This window comes from Venturia canescens, chromosome 9 (genome assembly GCF_019457755.1).
Source record: "Venturia canescens isolate UGA chromosome 9, ASM1945775v1, whole genome shotgun sequence".
Classification (NCBI taxonomy): domain Eukaryota; kingdom Metazoa; phylum Arthropoda; class Insecta; order Hymenoptera; family Ichneumonidae; genus Venturia; species Venturia canescens.
Genome location: NC_057429.1, coordinates 15,815,309 through 15,836,873, shown reverse-complemented (window position 1 = coordinate 15,836,873; position 21,565 = coordinate 15,815,309). Strand labels below are relative to the sequence as shown.

At 37.3% G+C, this 21,565-nt stretch overlaps 4 protein-coding genes and 1 long non-coding RNA gene across 16 annotated transcripts; 2 read left to right on the top strand and 3 right to left on the bottom strand.

The window, feature by feature from the left end:
* Positions 1–1,073: 1,073 nt before the first annotated feature.
* LOC122416117 (uncharacterized) lies at positions 1,074–13,117 on the bottom strand. Of its 10 annotated transcripts, none has more exons than XR_006262065.1 (12): positions 12,936–13,117; positions 12,093–12,577; positions 10,990–11,161; positions 8,158–9,502; positions 7,747–8,007; positions 6,759–6,891; positions 6,391–6,548; positions 5,596–6,297; positions 5,276–5,462; positions 4,186–4,477; positions 2,600–3,392; positions 1,074–2,495 (listed from the first exon to the last, which is right to left on the bottom strand). It is a non-coding gene; the product is annotated as an uncharacterized lncRNA (long non-coding RNA). The 10 variants fall into 10 exon arrangements; XR_006262060.1 differs by lacking the exon at positions 1,074–2,495 and adding an exon at positions 11,240–11,571 and having other exon boundaries at positions 2,990–3,392; XR_006262066.1 differs by lacking the exon at positions 1,074–2,495 and having other exon boundaries at positions 2,990–3,392; positions 12,093–12,225; positions 12,292–12,577.
* kkv (hyaluronan synthase-like protein kkv) lies at positions 1,543–14,544 on the top strand. 2 transcript variants are annotated; one of them, XM_043428804.1, is made up of 19 exons: positions 1,543–1,684; positions 1,813–2,057; positions 2,570–2,863; positions 3,151–3,360; positions 3,468–3,812; positions 4,125–4,519; positions 4,697–4,964; positions 5,271–5,533; positions 5,646–5,856; positions 5,998–6,245; positions 6,416–6,608; positions 6,765–6,919; positions 8,414–8,719; positions 8,954–9,201; positions 9,408–9,720; positions 10,170–10,346; positions 12,068–12,235; positions 12,344–12,572; positions 12,975–14,544. In XM_043428804.1, exons 1-19 carry the CDS (start codon positions 1,578–1,580, stop codon positions 13,289–13,291), a joined length of 4,692 nt encoding a protein of 1,563 aa, XP_043284739.1. In that variant the 5' UTR covers positions 1,543–1,577; the 3' UTR covers positions 13,292–14,544. The 2 variants fall into 2 exon arrangements, with proteins under 2 accessions (XP_043284739.1, XP_043284738.1); XM_043428803.1 differs by lacking the exon at positions 8,414–8,719 and adding an exon at positions 7,619–7,924.
* LOC122416114 (uncharacterized) lies at positions 14,541–16,039 on the bottom strand. 2 transcript variants are annotated; one of them, XM_043428812.1, is made up of 4 exons: positions 15,621–16,039; positions 15,261–15,472; positions 15,069–15,181; positions 14,541–14,756 (listed from the first exon to the last, which is right to left on the bottom strand). In XM_043428812.1, the coding sequence occupies exons 1-4, from the start codon at positions 15,814–15,816 to the stop codon at positions 14,573–14,575; spliced, it is 705 nt and encodes a 234-aa protein (XP_043284747.1). In that variant the 5' UTR covers positions 15,817–16,039; the 3' UTR covers positions 14,541–14,572. The 2 variants fall into 2 exon arrangements, with proteins under 2 accessions (XP_043284747.1, XP_043284748.1); XM_043428813.1 differs by lacking the exon at positions 15,069–15,181.
* Positions 16,040–16,086: 47 nt separating this feature from the next.
* LOC122416115 (proteasome subunit beta type-2-like) lies at positions 16,087–17,519 on the top strand. Its single transcript, XM_043428814.1, has 3 exons — positions 16,087–16,313; positions 16,422–16,778; positions 17,249–17,519. The coding sequence occupies exons 1-3, from the start codon at positions 16,223–16,225 to the stop codon at positions 17,422–17,424; spliced, it is 624 nt and encodes a 207-aa protein (XP_043284749.1). The 5' UTR covers positions 16,087–16,222; the 3' UTR covers positions 17,425–17,519.
* On the bottom strand, positions 17,510–21,536 carry LOC122416113 (minor histocompatibility antigen H13). Its single transcript, XM_043428811.1, has 6 exons — positions 21,120–21,536; positions 20,509–20,619; positions 20,317–20,399; positions 20,023–20,197; positions 19,251–19,744; positions 17,510–19,090 (listed from the first exon to the last, which is right to left on the bottom strand). Exons 1-6 carry the CDS (start codon positions 21,309–21,311, stop codon positions 19,018–19,020), a joined length of 1,128 nt encoding a protein of 375 aa, XP_043284746.1. The 5' UTR covers positions 21,312–21,536; the 3' UTR covers positions 17,510–19,017.
* Positions 21,537–21,565: the final 29 nt, after the last annotated feature.

The following is a 21,565-nucleotide window of genomic DNA, read 5'->3' as shown; positions in this document are numbered from 1 at the left end:
TGTACACCACTCGCGTATCGAGTCCAAAGTACTTACTCCGAAATATACGAACTTTTTAAATATCTTTTTTAAGGAGGGTGGCTACACTCGTCAAAATGATAAGAAATTGATCAAATTTGGTGATAATGTTCTTCAACATCAAGTGCGAAGACACAATTTTTTTCAAAATTTTCTTCTGCTTAGTTATCGAGTAATTACGGATTAAAGCAGATTTCTTATGCCCGGAATGTATACCTATATATATGGAAACGCTATGCTTATACACTTGAACTTTAGTGATCAATTACTCGATAACTGTACAGAAGAAAAATCTTAAAAAATTTGTATTGTCAAATTTGGCCCTAAAGAATATGTTCACCAAATCTTATTAAATTCTTATCATTTTGAAATTTTTAATGTATTTAACATGGTTTAGCATGGCAACATTGTATCGTCGGTAGCCACCCTCCTTAAGGTTGATCCTCTGCGACAGCCCCAACCAAAAGTTATGTACTGTCTGCATATTAAAAGGCTTGATAATTCGTTCGGATCGTAATCAATAACTTTGTAAAGAGCCTATATACGTACTCGGTGGCAGCAGATATAGTACAAATATCATTTGCTTTCGTAAAATTTATTCTAAAAGTATTTTTGATCCGACATCGTGAGTAAATTTTTTGACGGAACTATCCAGGTTACGCTTCAACACACAGAAAAGGTTGTCTATACAGACGACATTCGCTTGTTCGCTTGCAAAATATATCGTATGCAGCCTAAACCTTCGTACTTCCCGAGGCTATATCTGTCAAACTAGATGGTCAATCACCTTGATTTTTTTTCACAATATCTGTGATATCCTGCTCTAGCTCCTCCTCGTTTTTTATAAACTTCCTAATTTTAGTACTGGCGGTAGAATTAATAATGTGCCGTTTGCTTATGCACGGTCCATATGTTACGTGTTAATTGAGTCAACTTCAATTACATATATCTCGGGTTCGGGATGGTGAAACTTGTTAAAATTTTATAGAGGTGTTGTTCATATGTTAAACAATACGTATGCCAAATTTAAATAATTTCCTAATTTAACTGTCTCATGGAGGAACCACCTTAATGTTTTATTTTCTAGTGCGAATAAACGATTTCCATTTATTCTGGGGGTTTTGTCGACAACGCGGGAATCTTTCCACTTGATTTTTCCCTAATCGATTCATTTCTCATGCACTTCAATTTTTATGTTATACGTTACGAAAACAGGCATTTGGGCAAAACGATTAGTGGCATTTTGCCTCGGTTTTGTTGAAGGATTCATTAATAATTTGATGATTTCAGTTTTGATGATTGGAATAATTTATTACTAGAACGATAATTTCATTAGTGCGACGATTACGTGGTTTTACTCCGAAATAATGTTCGCGTGCTTACGCTCATATTTTGCGTTTGAAGTTTGCTAAGCGAACGCGGTAATTTCAATGAGATTGAATATTTTTCGAGCGATGTCGCAACTTTTGACGATTCGCGTATTTATTTGTGACGGATCATTCGTTTCTCGGTATAATTCGTTTGACTTTCGTATCACAGGAAAAAAATATTTCGGGAAAATGTCGAAAATGCAACAAAACGGTGTTGTGCCCGGTGGAGGAGTCGATCCAACCGATGATTTTTCAGACGACGACGCGACTCCGTTGACGCAAGCTTATGGCGGCAGGTAAAAAAGCGTCATTACGAAATCTCTTTGAAAGATGAAACGTGAGGAATACTTTGGCGAAAATGAATATTGTTGAGATTCAAGACACTTGACTTTGGAGTGAGATAAAACTTTCGAATGTTCATCAGTCAAAGGACACTCGTCGAGACGAAAGGATGGGACGTGTTCAGAGATCCACCCCCGAAAATCGATTCGGGATCGATGGCGAATCAGAAATGCTTCGACGTCACAGTTCAAATAACGAAAGTTATCGTCTACCTCCTCGTCTTTATAATTGTCCTCGGATGCGGAGTCATTGCCAAAGGCACAATTCTCTTCATGACCTCGCAACTGAAAGCGGGTCGGCAAATCGCCTACTGTAACAAACAGCTGGGTAAGCGTCACCATTTTTTCGAAGAAAAGCCTAAAAGTCTACAATTCGAATGTTTGGTACAATGGAAATCTTTGGAAACGAAAAATTGAAAGTCTGAAACTTTTGAGGGGACAGAAATTTTTAAAAAATCACTCGCCATTTTCCTCGAGTCGAAGAGCACTAAATGTGACGACCGTTTTCATTCTGAACTCAAATATCCATCGAAATATTTGAAAAAACATTCTCTGTTCCTGTTGTCTCATCGTGTGTCGAAATCATAAATTACTGAATTATTCGTTGTTTTTATTATTTGAGAAATTTGTGGAGCCTCGATGCAGATAGGATAATTCTGATTATTTTTTTCTTCAAACTCATTTTAACGACAAAATTCAACTTTCTGATGGTTTTTTCGACATCCGTCGATGGCGAAACTAATCCTTCTATTAAATGCTCCGCAAGCTTCGTGGGAATATGAAAAAAAACGTAAATCTACAATGCTAACGTTGAAACACACATTTCATGAAAAATTGCAGGGCGAGACAAGCAATTCGTCGCGACGTTACCGGATGAGGAAAGAATAGCGTGGATGTGGTGCATAATAATCGCATTCGTAGTGCCCGAAGTTGGTACTTTTATAAGAAGTTTGAGAATATGCATTTTCAAATCGTGGAAGAAGCCTTTGTCGTCGCACTTTCTTCTGGTATTCGTAATGGAAACATTCCACGTTGTTGGTCTCGCGCTAATGTTCTTTGCAGTATTGCCTGAACTCGATGTCGTCAGAGGTGCCATGTTAACAAATTGCGTGTGTTTCGTGCCAGGTTTTCTTGGTGAGTTATACCTTTTCTGTTATGAAATTACGAGCTTTTTTCGAAAGCCATTTCAATCAGATTTTCAGCTACTTCAGTCCGTATGAAAACACTAAAAGTTTCCTGGACACAGAGACACTTGCCACGTTCCATTAAAAAATATTATTTTTAAAATTCCTCTCCACTTTTCACAACCGTTTTTTCCTCAACAATGATTCATTCGATCGTCATTTTGGCCTCACGACTCCAAGATTTTTAACTCTCAATTCCATCCTCCTAAAATCTACTGTTACATGACATTTGGGCAGGTTTGCTTTCTCGAAATAAGAGCAAAGATCAATCAAGAAGATGCGTCCTCGTGTTGGTCGATCTTGCTGCGTTAGCAGCACAAGCAACGGGATTCGTGGTTTGGCCATTGTTGACCAGCTCTGAGCCTTCTTTATGGTTGATACCACCCTCGTTGTTCCTGGTATCGTGCGGCTGGTGGGAAAACTACGTGTCGCTTCAGAGTCCGATTGGTGCGTTGAAGAAGCCAGAATTCGTATTTTCCCTGCAAAGAAAGAAAGAAAGAAAGAATTATGAGATCGGACTGGAATATTGTCTCGTTTTTTTTTTCTTTTTCTAGGATTCGTTAAGACTCTCGGTCGCGTGAAGAAGGAACTTCGTCTGACGCGATACTTCACTTACATATTTGTATCGGCATGGAAAATAATCGGATTTTTCATCAGCACGATTATAATTCTTCACATAAAAGGCGAATCGGTTGGTCATTTGTTCACCAAATTTGGGAGTACGGATTACAAAATCTCAGTTATGCAACGGGGCTCGGTTGCAGCGACGACCGACTCCATTCCGGATTTATCGGACACTTTTTCCAACGGAGACACCGAAACGATAACACCCGATTTTTACGCACCGATTCGCGTTCTACTGATACAAATTTTTGGAGCTTACCTGGCTTATATTTTCGGTAAGGATAGAAAAATATTCACCCAAAAGAAGTGTTGGTATTCGGGAAAGCCGATCTAAAATCGTTGATCGAAACGGGCATCGATCAATTGAAAAAAAATCAAATAAACGAATAGTCAATAAAATGAAATCGAGGAAAGAAAACGATTTAAAACGCACTCCAAAGTGGATGAGAAATTTTGTCTTTTCCGTTCGTTCGAACGAACAATCGTTGAAATAAAATAGAGAAATTGGGAAAAAAGAAGATTTTAGAGGCGCGTTAAATTTTTTTTTTACAAATCAAATGGAAAAATATTGAATTTTCTGTTCACAGGAAAGTTTGCATGTAAAATACTGATTCAGGGATTCAGTTACGCTTTTCCAGTGAGTCTTACGATCCCTGTGACGATTTCCCTGCTCATCGCGGCCGTCGGAATTCGCGAAGGCGATCCATGCTTTTTCCACGGCACCATTCCCGACTATCTCTCATTCCAGTCACCGGAGGACCCCAATTTCCTCAATGATTTCATTTCGAAACAATACGCTTGGATTTGGCTCCTTTGGCTTTTGTCGCAGACGTGGATCACTCTGCATATCTGGACACCGAAATGCGAGAGACTCGCAGCTACTGAGAAATTGTTCGTCGTGCCGATGTACGACTCTTTGTTGATCGACCAGTCGATGGGCCTGAATAGGAAAAGAGACGATCAACCGGAAGTCAAAGTCGAAGTAATTTCCATTTGGAAGATATTTTTATCATTTTTTTTTTCAAATAATTCAAAACTCGAGCGACGAAATATCGTTTTTGTCTGCAAGCTCGAACTTTCTAGTGACATTTATCCTAATTTAATATAATTCAAATTCCAACATTTCGATGATATTTAAACTCGATTTTTCTAACGATAGGATTTAGCCGAAATTGAAAGAGAAAAAGGAGACGGCGACTACGAAACGATATACGAGCAAACCGACGGTTCAACGACTCCACCGTCCGCCGTAAAAAGCAGCGATCACGTGACCAGAATTTACGCTTGTGCTACCATGTGGCACGAGAACAAGGAAGAGATGATTGAGTTCTTGAAAAGTATATTGAGGCTCGACGAGGACCAATGTGCAAGGAGAGTCGCCCAAAAGTATCTCAAAGTCGTGGATCCTGATTATTACGAATTTGAAAGTAAGCTTCGAACGAACCACATTAACGAGAATAGAAAGAAAAATAATAATAAAAAAAGATTAAGCTGTGTTCGGATGAAAATTTTAAAACGAGATTTATAAACTTTTTCTATTTCAATTCGCTTCATTTTTTTATTGTACGATAGTCGAAAATGTTTGAATCAATCTCGAATAATGATCGATTCAAAATCATTATTCTAGTGTGAGACTCAAAGTGGTTAGAATTTTAAAAAAATTTAAAAATTAAAAAAAAAACAATATTTTTGGAGTAATTTATTCAGTTGAGTTTCTTTCTTCCGATTCTCAGCTCACATATTCTTCGATGATGCTTTCGAGCTCAGCGACCACGACGAAAACGAATCCCAGGTGAATAGATTCGTGAAACTACTGGTAGGCACCCTGGACGAAGCAGCTTCGGACGTTCATCAGACGAGAATGCACGTGCGAGCACCGAAAAAATATCCAACACCTTACGGTGGTCGACTGGTCTGGACGTTGCCTGGAAAGACGAAAATGGTTGCTCATTTGAAGGACAAAAGTAAAATTCGACACAGGAAACGGTGGAGCCAAGTGAGAGGATTTTATTTAATTTTTTCTTCATTTTTTTTCGTTTTTCGAGTCCACTTGATTACCTGTACTTTCTGCTGCTTTCTAACGTTGAATCATCTTTTGGTTTTCGCAGGTCATGTACATGTACTACTTGCTAGGGCATCGTCTTATGGAACAACCAATAAGTGTCGACCGCAAAGAAGTAATAGCCGAAAATACGTATTTGTTGACATTGGACGGCGACATTGATTTCCAGCCAGCTGCGGTCAAACTGTTAGTCGATCTTATGAAAAAGAATAAAAATCTCGGCGCCGCTTGTGGGCGCATCCATCCAGTAGGATCAGGTACGTCAAAATAAATGTCAAACCCGTAATCCCATTTTTCAATGGATATTTTTTCAAATTTGTTGCAAAAATCGACTGAATGCGCGAAGATTTTACATTTTAATGTAATAGAATTTTCTCGATTTTTTGTTTTTTCCTAAGGTCCGATGGTTTGGTACCAAATGTTTGAGTACGCGATTGGTCATTGGCTTCAAAAAGCGACGGAGCACATGATCGGTTGTGTGCTCTGTAGTCCCGGTTGTTTTTCCCTCTTCAGAGGCAAGGCTCTGATGGACGACAACGTCATGAAGAAATATACGACGAGATCCGAGGAAGCGAGACATTACGTGCAGTACGATCAAGGGGAGGATCGTTGGCTCTGCACACTTCTGTTGCAGCGTGGATATCGAGTGAGTTCTCTCGGCTCAATCGATTCACATTTTCTTACAGCATCAAACAAGCCTGAAATAAAAAGTTAATAAAATGAAGAAAAATAAAGAACGAACTCGGAAAAAGGACCGAAATGAATGAATTAATCAGCGAGCAACGAATTACCATTTTATCAATTTTTGTTTTCAAGGTCGAATATTCAGCTGCCAGTGATGCCTACACTCATGCTCCTGAAGGTTTCAACGAATTTTACAACCAACGTCGTCGTTGGGTCCCCTCAACATTGGCCAATATCATGGATCTTCTTATGGACGCTAAGAAAACTATCAAAATCAATGACAACATATCCCTGCCTTACATTTCGTACCAAATTCTCCTTATGGGTCAGTCAATTGCTCATCGATTTTCGATCATTTATTTTTACCTTGTTTCTCTCTATCTATTGACTTCCGATGTAACTTGACAGTTTGATCCATTTTTTTTCAAAATATTATCATTGAATTTCGAACGAGTATTTCAAAAATTGAAATTACCAATAGGCGGTACGATCCTTGGACCAGGAACGATATTTCTTATGTTGGTGGGAGCCTTCGTAGCTGCCTTCAAAATCGACAATTGGACGAGCTTCTATTACAACATCATTCCAATTCTCCTGTTCATGTTTGTCTGTTTTACGTGCAAATCCAATATACAGGTAAGTTTATTCAACATTCTCTTTCGTTCTCGATTCCTCACTGAGATATGTTTCTTTCAATGATTTTTGTCGCAAGTGACATGAACAAATTCGCCTCGTTTCTTGTGGCACAAGATATCGATTTTAACGAAATGGTAAATTGAGAAATCGCAGCAAATACGAATAATGAGTTATTTTGTTCTCAAAATAATTCTCCTGCGAATAATTTTGTTTACTGGCATTGTTACGTTACTGGCAAATATCTGAATTTTCAACATTTTCATTTGTTCGATGCTCGCTTTTTCTTATCGCTCAAAGTGTCTTTTTGTTTCGTACTCATTGTCAATGTCCTCAATGTGCATAAGCAATGGAGTTGGAGATCGTATCCACGAGCTGCGATCCTACATTTTTTCTATCCTTCAAATTCTTCTGATTATCAAAATCAACGAGTTTTTCTCGAAGTTGTCTCAGCTAAATGAAAAATTATATAAAAATTTAGCAGATTGTTCAAAATCTTATAATTTGCTGACGATAAATAAAAAATCAATTTCTATTCAATATTTTTCAAATTTGTTTCACTTTTGTTTAAACTTGGAAATAAATATTCGTAATAAATAAAAATTTAACGATCAAAGTGAAAAAAATCATGATAAAAACGCTGTCCACGAATAAAATACGCGTGTGTGAGTGTTTCCTTCTGTTTTTTGTCGAATTTCGTAGCTTCTCTGCGCTCAGATATTATCAACGGCATATGCGATGATAATGATGGCTGTGATCGTTGGTACCGCGTTGCAACTGGGCGAGGACGGCATAGGTTCGCCATCAGCAATATTTTTGATATCACTTACGAGTTCGTTCGTGATAGCGGCTTGTCTTCATCCCCAAGAATTTTGGTGTATCGTACCAGGCATCATTTATCTTTTGTCAATCCCGTCCATGTATTTGCTTCTCATATTGTACTCGATCATCAATTTGAACGTTGTTTCGTGGGGTACGAGAGAGGTTGCAGTGAAGAAAACGAAGAAGGTTTGTTCTTGGAGAAATGCTCAAGAAACTGAGGGTCGAGGATGGAGGAAGATATTTCCTGTGGTGGTCGGTTCCCTGCTTCCCTGGTGATGGTAATTAAGGCTCTACTAAATGGCAAAGGTCAGCAGATGATTGATCAGAAGAAAAGTAATTTTTTTTTCTCCTTTTTTTCTCCCAACATTCCCAGAACAATTGGCATCGATAGTAATTATAATAACTCAAGTAAAAATTACCTTCCAAGACTTTCCGGATGAATGATTTTCACCAGAATATCATTTTTAGTCGACCAATTTTTGACCACTGTGTTGCTTTTTATCCTTCAAAAATGGCTTCTGGAAATGGTTAGTTAGCTTGTGTTAGGTTCGTCTGCGGACTTCTCAAACGTACTTCTATCCCAAATTTCACGTCAATGTATTCAGGGTCGTAGAAAGCTTGAGCCTTTGTTCGAATTTCTGAAAAATATAAATTAAAATAATATCATGAAAACAGGTATTTGCAGCCGCGGTGATAAGCGTTGTCTACGGCCTCGTGATGGTAGTCGTTGCGACGGCGATATCGATAAACATAGTCGAGGATGGTTTCACAGCGCCATCAAGCATGTTCCTTTTTTTCGTTGCCTTCCAATTGACCGTCACCGCCGCTTTGCATCCCCGTGAAATGGGATGTCTAATTTACGGCATAATTTACTACATAACCGTACCCTCGATGTACTGCATACTAATAATATATTCGCTCTTCAATCTCAATGATATCACGTGGGGCACGAGGGAGGTGAAAACTCGGCTGTCCGCTGCGGTAATTAACAAAGCAAGATTAATCACAACCCGAAGAGATTTTTGCTCGATTTTCTTGAGGAAAGAACTTTGAAAATTTGGTATTGACTCGACCAAGCGTTGGCACAATCGCGCGAATGATCTCTTCGGAACCGACTTTTTCACTGCTTCTCACAAATTTGCACAAACTAACCGGAAATACTGAAACACTCTGTGAACAATTAACGGATACGAGTCTTATGCGCTCTCTCGTTAGGAACTCGAGCAAGAAAAGAAAGAGGCCGAAGAGGCTAAACGAAAAGCGAAGCAAAAGTCGCTTCTCGGCTTCCTGCAAAACGGCGCAGGCAACAACGGCGATAATCAAGGTTCCATAGAAATATCCCTGGCTGGATTGTTCAAATGTATGCTCTGCACCCACGACCAACCTTCCGATGAAAAACAACAACTCGTTGCGATAGCAGAGTCGTTGGAACAACTTGGAAAACGATTAGAAACTATCGAGAGGTGTGTGAAAACGTAACTCAACTTTCCAACAACTCAAAAGTCTTCGGAACTTTCCGGAGAGTTAGAAATTTTTTTAAATTCTTATATAGAATCATGAAAAATCGTTTGGCAATCTTCCAAGCTACTTGAAAAGTCGAAAATTTATAAACGTTCAGCGTTCGAACACAATTTCATCCGCCTTGTCAAATCTTCGTCCCCGAATACAGAGCTGTGGATCCCCACGGTCATTCATCCGGTCGTCGAAGAGCTTCCTCCGTTGGTTCTCGGGCAGCTGATCATCTCGGAGCCATCGGCGAAGACCCTGGGGAAGAGGATGATCACGTGAGCGAAACGGAAACAGAGAAAAGTGAGAACAACGATAACATCAGAAACAACGACTTCCTTTCGCGTCCCTACTGGGTCACCGACGAAGGACTCAAGAAAGGAGAAGTCGAAGTACTTTCTCTTCAGGAAGAACTCTTCTGGAAAGATCTACTCGACAAGTATTTGTATCCTATCGACGAAGACAAAGCTGAGAAGGTAAACTTCACGATTTTCGTATCGAGATAACTACAGCAATGGAAAAACGTTTTTTCTACTGGGTTAAAGTGAAAACGAATGAAATCTGCTCGTTACCGAATCAATGGGTTTTTATTTGGCAAGGAAATTTCATGACAATTCATTTTACTGAAAGTCTCAATACTTTGTCACGATCGAGGCTTGAAAAAATAGTGATTCTTTACTTATTTTTCCCTTCATATTGAAAGTGCTGTAGTTTTCTCAGTTTCTCTAATGAATTTTTCAACCCAAGCTCGTCATTGACACCAAAGTCTAAAAAGAAGTGCAACAAACGGAATCACTTTTTATTCCTTTGATTTTAAAGTCAATTCGTGCATTTACCGAAGATTCACATTTACGAATCTTCCGTTGAGGATAATTTGCACGAATTGACGAATAAATGTAAATATTATAACGCTGCTAATCATCAGGCTAGAATCGCTCGAGACCTTAAGGATTTACGAGACCAGAGTGTATTCGCGTTCTTTATGCTGAACGCTCTCTTCGTCCTGATCGTCTTTCTACTACAGTTAAACAAAGATTTGCTCCATGTCAAGTGGCCATTTGGTATCAAGACGAACATCAGTTATGACGAGACCTCCCAACAGGTAAAAACCGCTCCACCGATCGTCGACCCATGTTCTCACTTTACTTTTCTCCCTCGTCGATTTTAGGCAATTCAAGTGCTTCCAAATGTTTTTGTACTCCAAATTTAATTCGATTTTCAAGCGACGAAAACCCTTCGGAGTCAATTCTTTTTCCCAAAACTCCAAATTATGGGCAAAAGTAACATTTCGAAACTGTTTTTTTCTCAGACTTCGAACTCGCTGTAAAAAATAGTTTCAACATTAAATTTTTCTCTAGATATTGAGATTAGAAATGTTGGGTTGTGGATTTTTTCGCAAATACTCCGAATTTTGACTCTTTCGAATGCTCCAAATTTACAAAAGTATTTCGAAAGATAAAGAATGTTGCTAGGAACCGAGAATCAACTTCCTCTCATTATCAGATTGGTCTGATCGTCGCAAGAGAACAAGGAAAACATCGGTGGAGCTTTTCTACTATTAAACTAATGTGTGCGTGTGTTTTTGTTTCTCTCCTTTGATCCTTTTGCCTTTCCCCATCCTCCGAACAAAAAACTATTGACACACACACAGGCTCGCATCGCCGCAGATCTGATCGAACTACGAAACAAGAGCGTTTTCGCGTTTTTAATGTTCAATGCTCTCTTCGTTCTGATAGTATTCTTACTACAGTTGAACAAAGATCAGCTTCACGTTGTGTGGCCTCTCGGCATCAAGACGAACATCACCTTCGTTGAGGAAACTGCAGAGGTACCGGCACACCGGCCTCGTTTTTCTCTCTTTTTTAACTTTCTGCCTCTCTATTTCTCTTTCTTTTTATTTCACTGGTTTAACCGTTCCTGGAACACACACAAATTTGGTTCAATTATTTATTTGTGTCTCACAAATTTACCGAAATACGTCAAAAAAATACTAACATCACGATTATTTATTCCCAGAACATACTTTCTTCTTCTATTTCGTTTGAGCGACAACATTTTTTTTCATATTTCAAAGTTCGTTCGATGTATTCATTCAAATTATTCTTTCTAAATCTTCTTCTACCATCGAATATTTGTACATTTTTTTCCGACTTTACAGCCACGATGAATACTAATCTCACGACTTTCTCACGCTGCGGCATCATTTTTTTGTCCGTTTCTTTTGGCCGATCGAAAAATTCCCTCACACTTACTTGGTTTACATCTGTGTGCGTGTTTGTGTCTAACCGTGGAGAGGTGCACTGTACGTCGTTTTCAAAAACCCTCGGCTACAACACAGGGTGGTTTTGAAAAAAAAAAAAAAAAAAGCAACAAAACGAATCGATAGAAAAAAGGAAACTTTTTCTTTTGGTTTCTGTCTTCGCGCACCGCTACATCGCGGGCCATGGTTTAACCACACTTCGGAATCTCTAATATTGTATTTATGTGTAAATACCACATTCGGTGAAATCACGAAAAATTATCGTTTCACTAATTTTATCAAATTTCATTCGCCTCGAACGTTCTTTTTTTCGCGGTTTAAAATTTTCATTTGAATTGTTCGAAATGAGATTATCCTTCAAATTCATTTTACTCTTAATCGTAATCTTCGATTTTATAGTCATGAAAATTCCCAACTTTTTTGTGGTTTTACCATCTACCTTTAACGTTTGTGATCTGTGTCATTGTACTGTATAAATATAATATATGTGTGTACTTTAACCATTTGTTTATAGCTTAATGAAAAATGACACGTTTACTCATTGTTTCTCCTCCCCATTTCAGGTTCACGTGTCCAAAGAATACTTACAACTCGAACCTATTGGTCTCGTTTTCGTTTTCTTTTTCGCTCTCATTCTGGTCATACAATTTACGGCTATGCTTTTCCATCGGTTCGGCACTTTGGCTCACATCCTTGCTAGTACCGTTCTCGATTGGTACTGCTGTAAAAAGGTGAGAAAGTTTCACCGGAGAAGTGAGAGTTTGTACAAATAATTTTTTATTTTTACTCCGGACGTTTTCCTTCGAGCACCGCATAATCGATTCTCTGGTTCTTTCTAGTCGAAGGATCTTTCTGAAGAGGCTCTTCTATCGAAGCACGCTGTCGAAATAGTTCGCGATCTGCAGCGTCTCGACGGCATGGAGGGCGATTACGATGAAGGCAGCGGCAGTGGTCCGGGAAGACGGAAAACAATCAGAAATCTTGAAAAGAGTCGCAGGAAGACTCAAGCCATCAATACCCTGGACGTCGCGTTCCGGCAACGTTTCTTCAGTATGGCCGAAGGCAACGGTGAGCTGGAATGAATTTTTTTTTTATATACATATATTTGAAATTGTATTTTTAATATTATTTCAATTCAAGGAGGAATAATCAGAAATAGGAATTTTTTGAGTTTTGTATTAAAGTATGAAAATCACAAAAATCGTGACAAAAAAAAAAAAAAACAAGAAAAAATTGATGATTAAGTTCGAATTTTTTGAAGTTTAAAAACTTGTTGAACTTCGAGTGAGTTCGAATTTTGACTTAAGTTAAAATGGGAAATATTATAACGGTGAGTTCAGTCAAAATGAGAGAGAATTCAGATTTTTTATTCATATGGATTTGAATGCGAGTACGTGAAATGAGAATATGTAACACAATATTAACTTTCACCTGTTTGTTGATTTTGAAATTGGTTGCGATTTGTTTCAGGATTACCACGGAACATGTCGACGCGTCGTTCGACGAAGGCGTTCAAGGCGTTCGAGGGTCGTCGCAACAGCATAATGGCGATGAGAGGAAAGTCCTCGATGCAGACACTGGGTGCAAACAACATTTACGGAGCGCCTGGTAATCAGCTGGGAATCCAGCCGCGACCGACGCGAAGCAGTCAAATATCAGTTAAGGACGTATTCCCGGATGCTGGACAAGTGAATCCGGGATACGAGGCTGAGGAGAGTCCACGAAACAGTCTGAGACTCCAGCCAATGCCACAAATTGGCTGGCGTGATTTAAACTCTAAAATGTAAATTATTATGCGATTTCGTGAAAAGGCAAAAAACGAAATTAGGTACCAATATTCATGTTTTTATTCTTTTTTATAACGATAATTTTTTTCATCAAGAAAGTCTCCGAATACGCATCGAAAACGCGCGGTGATTATTACGCTTATAATTTTCCTTTTCATTTTTTTTCTCTCGCCCTGACTCACTCTCTTTTCGCGTTTCGCATCTTTTTTTATTCTTCCATTCCGTACTATACTTTTTTCTCTTACGTGAACAACTCTCCACGTTTCGTTTGTGATATATCGTATCGGACTATTAAATTATGTGTAATAACTCTTTGTGCGCGCGAGTACGTGGTTCCGAATGTCTTCTCGAATGAATGATATCATAATATACGATTACAATTAATATCTCCGGCGCATTACGTGCTTCGTAATTTTACCTCACCATTGCCTGCCCTCTTCATAACAAAATATGTTACGTACATTTAATGCATTATTCTTAAGCAATCCTTCCGACCAGACATAACCTACTTTTCGTCTTCAAAATTCATATCTTATTTTTCGTCAAGTTATTCTCGATTGGAAAAAAGACACATTTATTCTTCAAAATCACTGCTCTTCATCAGCAATAGTATCTTTTGGTTGCCCTGCGTTTTGCTATACTGGCAAAAGAAAGTATTTCGCATAAGAAATTGAAGAGATTATTATTTTATCGGATGTCGTTCGCAGTTGTCACCATTTCATAACCAAAAAATGCATTTTTTGTTTGAAACTTTTTTTGCTGCTGGTTCTTCGACCTAGCAAATCATGCATATCTTTTATTGAGTTCGCAGTACAGTTTTTTTTCAGTATTTTTGTAGTATATGCGAGCAGTTAGATTGCAAAAAAACTGAACAATGTTTGTGAATGATTTTCTCAAAGTTTTGTGTCAAAAAATGCTCAAAAAAGACATGGAAGGTTTTTCACCATTTTAGGGAAACTAATGCGAGTTTCAGAAAGTGGAACGAGATTATATAAAATTAAATCTAGGTTGGCACAGGCTGAGAAATTTCGTATAACGTGAATAAAAATGTTGGAACCTACAATGTTCCAAATAGGCAATAAATTTTATCTTAATATCGTACGGTTTATTAAATATACTTTTTTACATAATTTTGAGGAGCCCCTTTGAATCCATACACTTGTACTCAATAATTATTGCCTCGTAAAAAGAAATAGCTTAAAAAACGAGGATACATCCGATCGTGTGCAATAAACAAATGTCATAACTGTTTCTTTCAACGCTTTTTCATTGTACAGATTTTCAATGATTTATAGGTGCTTGGCAAAGACCCTCCGTTATTATGATTAGGTAAGACAACATTAGGTAATCGTTGATGGTGTCGGCTATTGACCAACCAATGTAAAATCCTTCTCGAGGGAAAGCCCAGACAGTTATAGCGTAAGGAACATTTGCTAAACGACAGAGAGGATTTCCAACTGCACGGCTTTAGTCAACAGAAAATAATGGACAATTATCAATAAGTATCAATTTCACAAATTCCAGAAGAGAAAATGGATGAGTAGTTCTTGTTGTTATTCAAAAGTTCCATTAGATTGAAATTATTTTCCAATAAATAATTTCGTTTGATTCTTGAGCTTGGACGAGAGCGTTCATCAATTTTCACCATGTTCACATATTATTAATCCGCTATTAATATTTTGTTGGAATATGAATAAATTTGATTATTTTTTGTTCTTTTGACCTAACGTAACAAGGAGTACCCATTTTTATGTTGAAATTTTTATTATTTAACAACCCGAGCAATTCAGATGACAGAATCCAGAATATGACAGGAGGCAGAGGTAAATTCTTGACTAGGGCAGCTATTTTTCCACGAGTATTCTCACCTTGCCGATTTTCACCCTTTGCCTATGAGATATTATGAATAAACCAAAAATGGAAAAATTTGGCAAATGAATCGAACTTCCATAAAAAAATTTTTCCTTACCTCTTTAGTTGCTTCTATTTCTTCAATTAAGCACAGAATCTCTAATACCGAAAGGATTACAACAACCGTTGTGCCTATTTTGAAGGACTTGTAATGATAATAATATGAATAAACAAAACTGGCTATGGCGGTTTTAGAAAGAATCCAGTCCAACAAATTTACATCATTTTTATTTTCTTCCAAATCCTTGGCAATCAACATTGGATTCAACGCTACAGGAATATAAGAAATTATTCATTTGTCATTACTTGTAGCAAGGGTTTTGAATCTACTAATTATTTTTCATAAATTTTGAGTGTTCTCAAAATTCTGAACTTGCTTGTTAATTCGATTTGCTGATAATAAATAAATGTGACATACGATAAGATCGCCATAATAGGTTGTAAAAAAGAGCATGAATCGATCTTGCTCCAACAGCAACGATACCAATCGAAGCGATTATGAATTGAGGTAAAACCTTCGCTACTGAATCATTCGAGTATTTTGCCAAACGATAAACACAATAACCAGATCCGAGTAAAAGATAACTGCACGACGTAATAGAGTCTGCGATCATGACGTTCGAACAATTTTGTTTTCATCCTGTCAAAAGATGCAGCAGAAAGTAGTAGAGAGATTCAGTATTTTGTAATTTTACAGTAAAAAAAAAATCGCAACGATGATATGCCTCCATGTGCCTACATTGCTGGGGTTAAAGTTAAAAAATTTACGCGCCCTTTTTAAAAACAGTGGTTACCGGCTGTTGGTAAGAAAAGTATTTTACAATAATGAAATGGTTCTAACTTTGAACACCCCGGAGACATGAACGGATATGCGGTGCGAGTATTCGAGTAATGACAGGCGGTTTTCAGCAATCCCTGAAAAAACGCATCATCGTGAAAGCGGAGAGAAAGCAAGGTTAGGATAAAGTTGGTTGATTGATCGTAAACTGTTGAACGCAGAAATAATCAGGGAAAGAAAAAATGGAATGTTTAATTGGAATACAGTTTAAAGATTTCGTGCTCGTCGCAGCCGATATGACGACCGCACAATCAATTATGGTTATGAAAACTGGTGAGTAAATGAAAACATCTAACGATTGAAATATAAGCTTTCCAATTTCTCAAATCACCGATTTTCTTTATTATGACTTTGATCATCTCAATTTTACTACTGTTTAAGACGAGGAAAAAATCCACAAAATTTCGGACAAACTCGTAATGGCCGTTTGCGGAGAATCCGGCGATACTACTCAATTTTCGGAATACATCGCTAAGAATATTCAGCTTTATAAAATGAGAAACGGCTACGAATTGTCACCGAAAGCTGCCGCCAGCTATACGAGAAGAAACCTAGCTGATTATCTTCGTACAAGAACTCCTTATTTCGTCAATCTTTTAATGGCTGGATATGACGAGGAAACCGGACCTCAACTTTTCTTCATTGATTATATGGCATCATGCGTCAAAGTCCCTTATGGTGCTCATGGCTACGGAGGTTTCTTCTCTTTGAGTATCCTCGACAGATATTACAACCCGAGTAAGTTTCTTCTTCTTTTTTGTAAAGCTACGCAAATTACAGATCGTTCAACCTTCTTTGCATGAACATCAATTTTTTTTCTATTTTTCATTTAGCAAATTCTTTTTTCATTGTTGTCAAAGTGTGCATATATTTAGGTTCAATTTGTTTATGAACTTTAATGTCATGTTATTTTGGTTCTCTATTCAAATAAAGATTGATTTTTCAGAAAATTTTCTGTTGATTATATTGTGTTTATTCCATAACGTTGAAATTTAATTTGTATTATATTATTCAAAAAAATCAAAGTAACCCAGAAACCAAAAAAATAAATTCTTGATTGTCAATGTAGAATATCATTTATTCAAATTGACCAGAATTAATACTGAAGTTTTAACGGTACTAAAATACAAGAATTGCAATGAAAATGATTGAAAATATTTGTGTATTAGTTTTGATTTATATTGTAAATTTAATAATCATTATTTCAGATATGAGCGAAGCAGATGCTTACATTCTAATGAAGAAATGTGTGCGTGAAATTCACAAAAGGCTCATAGTGAATCTGCCTAATTTCAAAGTGCAAAAGGTATCAAAAGAGGGTATAGTGAATTTGCCATCAATCACAGCTCAGAATTTGGCAGTTGAAGATGCAGCTAAGGCATGAAATATCCTCTAAAATTACTGTACGTCATGTTTGCATTTGCAGAAATTAAGATAAGAATAAATTTGAATAAATAAAACAATTGTAATAATTCGAAATTGTTTTTATTCTTGTTCTATTGTCAATCGGGTGATGTTTTACTCATATATAAAGATATACCCGTACGAGTGCAAAAAAAAATATTAACATTTTTGTTGCATACATTGATCATTTCAAAGAAAAACAAAATTTTTGTATAAATTTTTAAACCTGGTATGTTGTGATCAATTTTTAAGTACTTATGTTGAATCTCTGTGAAATTTCATACCAGTTTCTCCTCGAAGCCGTGCAGCTGCTAAATGAATAGCAATTAGTTTCTTGTCTATCAAGCAATTTTACAATCATTTTCCGTTTTTAAATGCCAAGCTCACGGGCACTAAAAAAATACTTGTCCATATATTAATTCAATTTTTAATTATCACTCTAAAATTCAGATTACAAACGAGTTCAAAATAAAAATGGATAAAAAGCTTTTTCACCACACATGCGCCGAAAGTTCAACTTTCCGAAATCGGAAGGTTGAATTTTCGGTGCACGTGTGGTGAAAAATAGTATACACTCCACGGGAGTGAAATTAGACCACCTCAAACCGCGTGCTTATCACCCTCGCCTTCGGCTCGGGTGACAATTCTGCCCGCAGTTTGAAGTAGTCTACTTTCCCTCCCTAGGTGTGTAATATACTATTTTCAAATGTAAGATCTAGGGGCAGATTGATGATCGTAGTTTTGTGCGTTTATAATTAGTTACCGACTAAATATGATGGGATGTTGTAAAAGAAACGCCAAAATATTGATGTTCGAGTGGAAAGATTAACCATTCACTTCGTTTAGCAATCGATTGCGATTCACTTGCAATATTTTGGGTGATAAATGCAATTTTCTACCATTTTACAAAACTTCGCAGTCTTCTTGATATTTCTATTGAAATTGGAATAATTTTTTGTGTCTAAATAAGATTTTTTTTTCAACTTCATACTCGGTGGGTCTTCTAAACCCCTTTTGATTGTTCGTATCAACAGGATTTATTGTATTTTATCTTTACTCAAAAAAGACAATATTTTCACGTCTGCAACATATTGTTGTCCGTGACGAAACACTTGGAATTGTTTTCATTTAATCGGTCGTGAAATATCGAAACTATCAATTATATCGACAGAGTCTTTGATAAGCGAGTAAAAACGAAAAAAAAACTTATTAAAAATTGGAAAATGATCCCTGGAGGGCGATTAAGAGGAAATGGAAGGGATCCGAGCGAACCGATTAAAAAGTAGAAAACTGCGTGCAAGGTACGATACAGAAGTAATTGGACTTTGAAGAAGATTCACCTAACATTCATTGAATTCGGGTGATATTTTCTTAGTTAATTTTTATGCTATATTTTTTGAGCCGAGGACTTAGGGTGATAAACTAAAAAAGGACAATTGACACTCTCGGGCGACATTTTGTTACAGAAATTCGAGTTCGCACAAGCGTCAGATTTTTCCAGTGCCTCGAAATGTAACGAGAAAATATTCTCTCATGAATTTTCTTCTCTCGTTTTTTCTTTGTTGCTAAATTCTTATTTTTCCTTTTTCGCTTCTATTTGAGTTTGTGCGGGTGCTTCTTCAACCTTTGATGGATGATCTTCATACCTGCGTGGAAAATAGAGAATATTTATAATTATTGTCAGCTAAAGTTTTGATATTTCCATCTGACACAACTAATACAAAAAATTGTCAATGTTTTTCGTAGGACTCTAAAAATATATACATGGAGAAAAGAATAAATGTCATTTCCAATGATAAAACTTACGAAAATAGTCTCTTAAGATCGCCCTTGACAATGGCAAGCAACAATGGCGTTCCCAAACAAGCAGGCACTAAGTATAGCAACGCCGGTTGAGCATGTTCGAACAAATGGACGATGAACATTGTAGCAAGGAGACCCATGAAGTAAGCGAAGAATGTGGCGTAAAAATACGTATTTGTTTTTCTACCAAGACTGTGATCGAATCTCAGTAGCAGAGCGATAAATATACCAGGAACTACAATATCGCCGAGGCCTAGCATGGCAAAGTTACTCGCTGAAAAACCCTTTTCCAAAAGATCCTGTGGAAACACGAGTTTTATCGGCGCCTCGAATGATCTCGCAACTGTCACCATCACGTTGGTTCCGAATACCCAAAATATATCGTATACGAAGAGACCGCAAAGTAATATACAACCAGTCACGATATTGTTCAAGTGCAATAATTCTACGGCGTTGATCGCAAATGCGATACCAAATAGATTGTTTGCGATCCAATGCTGAAAAATAATAAAATAGAAGTATGCAAAATTTAGCAAACAAATACGATGAATGACTTAATTTGATGTTTCTAAATTGATGATTGCTAGATATGAGGGTGGATGTTTGAAAATCCTTCATTCAAGGATTATTTCTCAATTATTATGTTGACCAAATTCGATTCAAACTGTACTCTGTCCTTTTTTAATTTATTATTTCACTTTTATATTTCAATAAACTTCTGAAAATAAACTAACTTATTGGATCATGGAATTGTAGTACGATATACAATTCTTACTTTTTGCACGAGGTACCAAATTCCAACAAGAGTGCAACATCCAAAACAGACAACGTCATGGAGATTGAATTTGTAATTAATTATGTCTTCGGGTTTGTCGTCCTCACCCTCGGTAAAACGGAATCGATATTTCGTTTTTGGTATCGCAGCTGGCACAAGGGATGAAAGAACAGGACTGCAACGTTGAAATAAATGTTGATTTCACAATTGAAAATTATTTCCATAAATTATGTAAATTCAAAGTGTTTGGATGAAAAGTAGTTTCAAATCTGCTTTTCTCAGATTCAACTGTACCTTGTCAAATGGCAAAGAGCTACGACTCCGAGCCAGAAGAAATAGCCCGTCAATAATAAATTGACATATTCTTTGGAGAATATCTAGAAAATTTTTGAATTAAAATATAAGAAATTTTTTCGAAGCATTATGTCAATACATGATACACTAAATACAACACTGAGAACAATAATAATGTAAGCTCAACATTACCTGAAAAAATATGTACAGGCCAAAGAGCGCAGCACTAGAAATAATTGGAAACATAGCTGCGTCTTTGTGTGACAATGTTTCTGGCTTTTCACCACTGGCTTCAAAATATTCCTGAAATGAGCGAAATATAATCAAGTTATGGAGAACTTATGAAACCAAAGAAAGCAACAAACTAATGAATCGAATAAATACGAGGCGACAACACCGAATTCAGACCCGAATTTGAAAAACGATTGAGCTTGTACTCATTTCATTAATGACGACAACGAGTGCATGTAAATGACGAATAAAAAAAATTTCGAACGATAACTCAAGTGAAAAGAAAGAAAAAAATTTAGAACAAATTTGAACAAATTATCTCGTTCCATCAATTTGGAAATGTCTTTGGGATTTGCAATTAAAAATGTAGTAAACAATGGGAGTACAAAAAATCCCTAATACCCCCGTCTATATAGAAGTTTCACTTCAAAAAATTAACGAAGTAAAAAGAACAAGGAACGACACATGGCAACAAATAGCAGACGAAAAAGAATGGGAATGAAGAACCATATGTTGCCAAAAAAAAGAATAAGTTAAATCGAAAGGAATGGCTATATAAACATATGTCTAACCTGCTGTTCCTTATGGTGCTTGACTGACCGGTAACTGCCAAAAAAAATTGGCACTACGGCCATCACGATGAGACTGGCATAAGCAATTGCCATTCCCTCAGGTGTAGCGGGAATTCTCCCTGTCGTCGAATTCACATTTTCCGTCAAATTTTCAGCCGCTTGGATCACGATATCCTCCGTAGATGCTTCCATCTTGTTAAATAAAATGTCGTCTATATAACGACACGACGACGACTACAAGACTACACACGCCACACACTTCGCCACTCGCCACGATGATTCTTCCTCGCGCGGTTCTCTACTAGAGAAGAATATAACACACGAGAGTGCTCGCAGTGCTGCTGCTCGACGTGGAGAACGCGATTGGAGATGCGTGGCCGCCGTGGCCGCTTGCCACCTCATCCACCTCACCCTGCACCCACCTCACGTACCGGACTAGCGGCCAT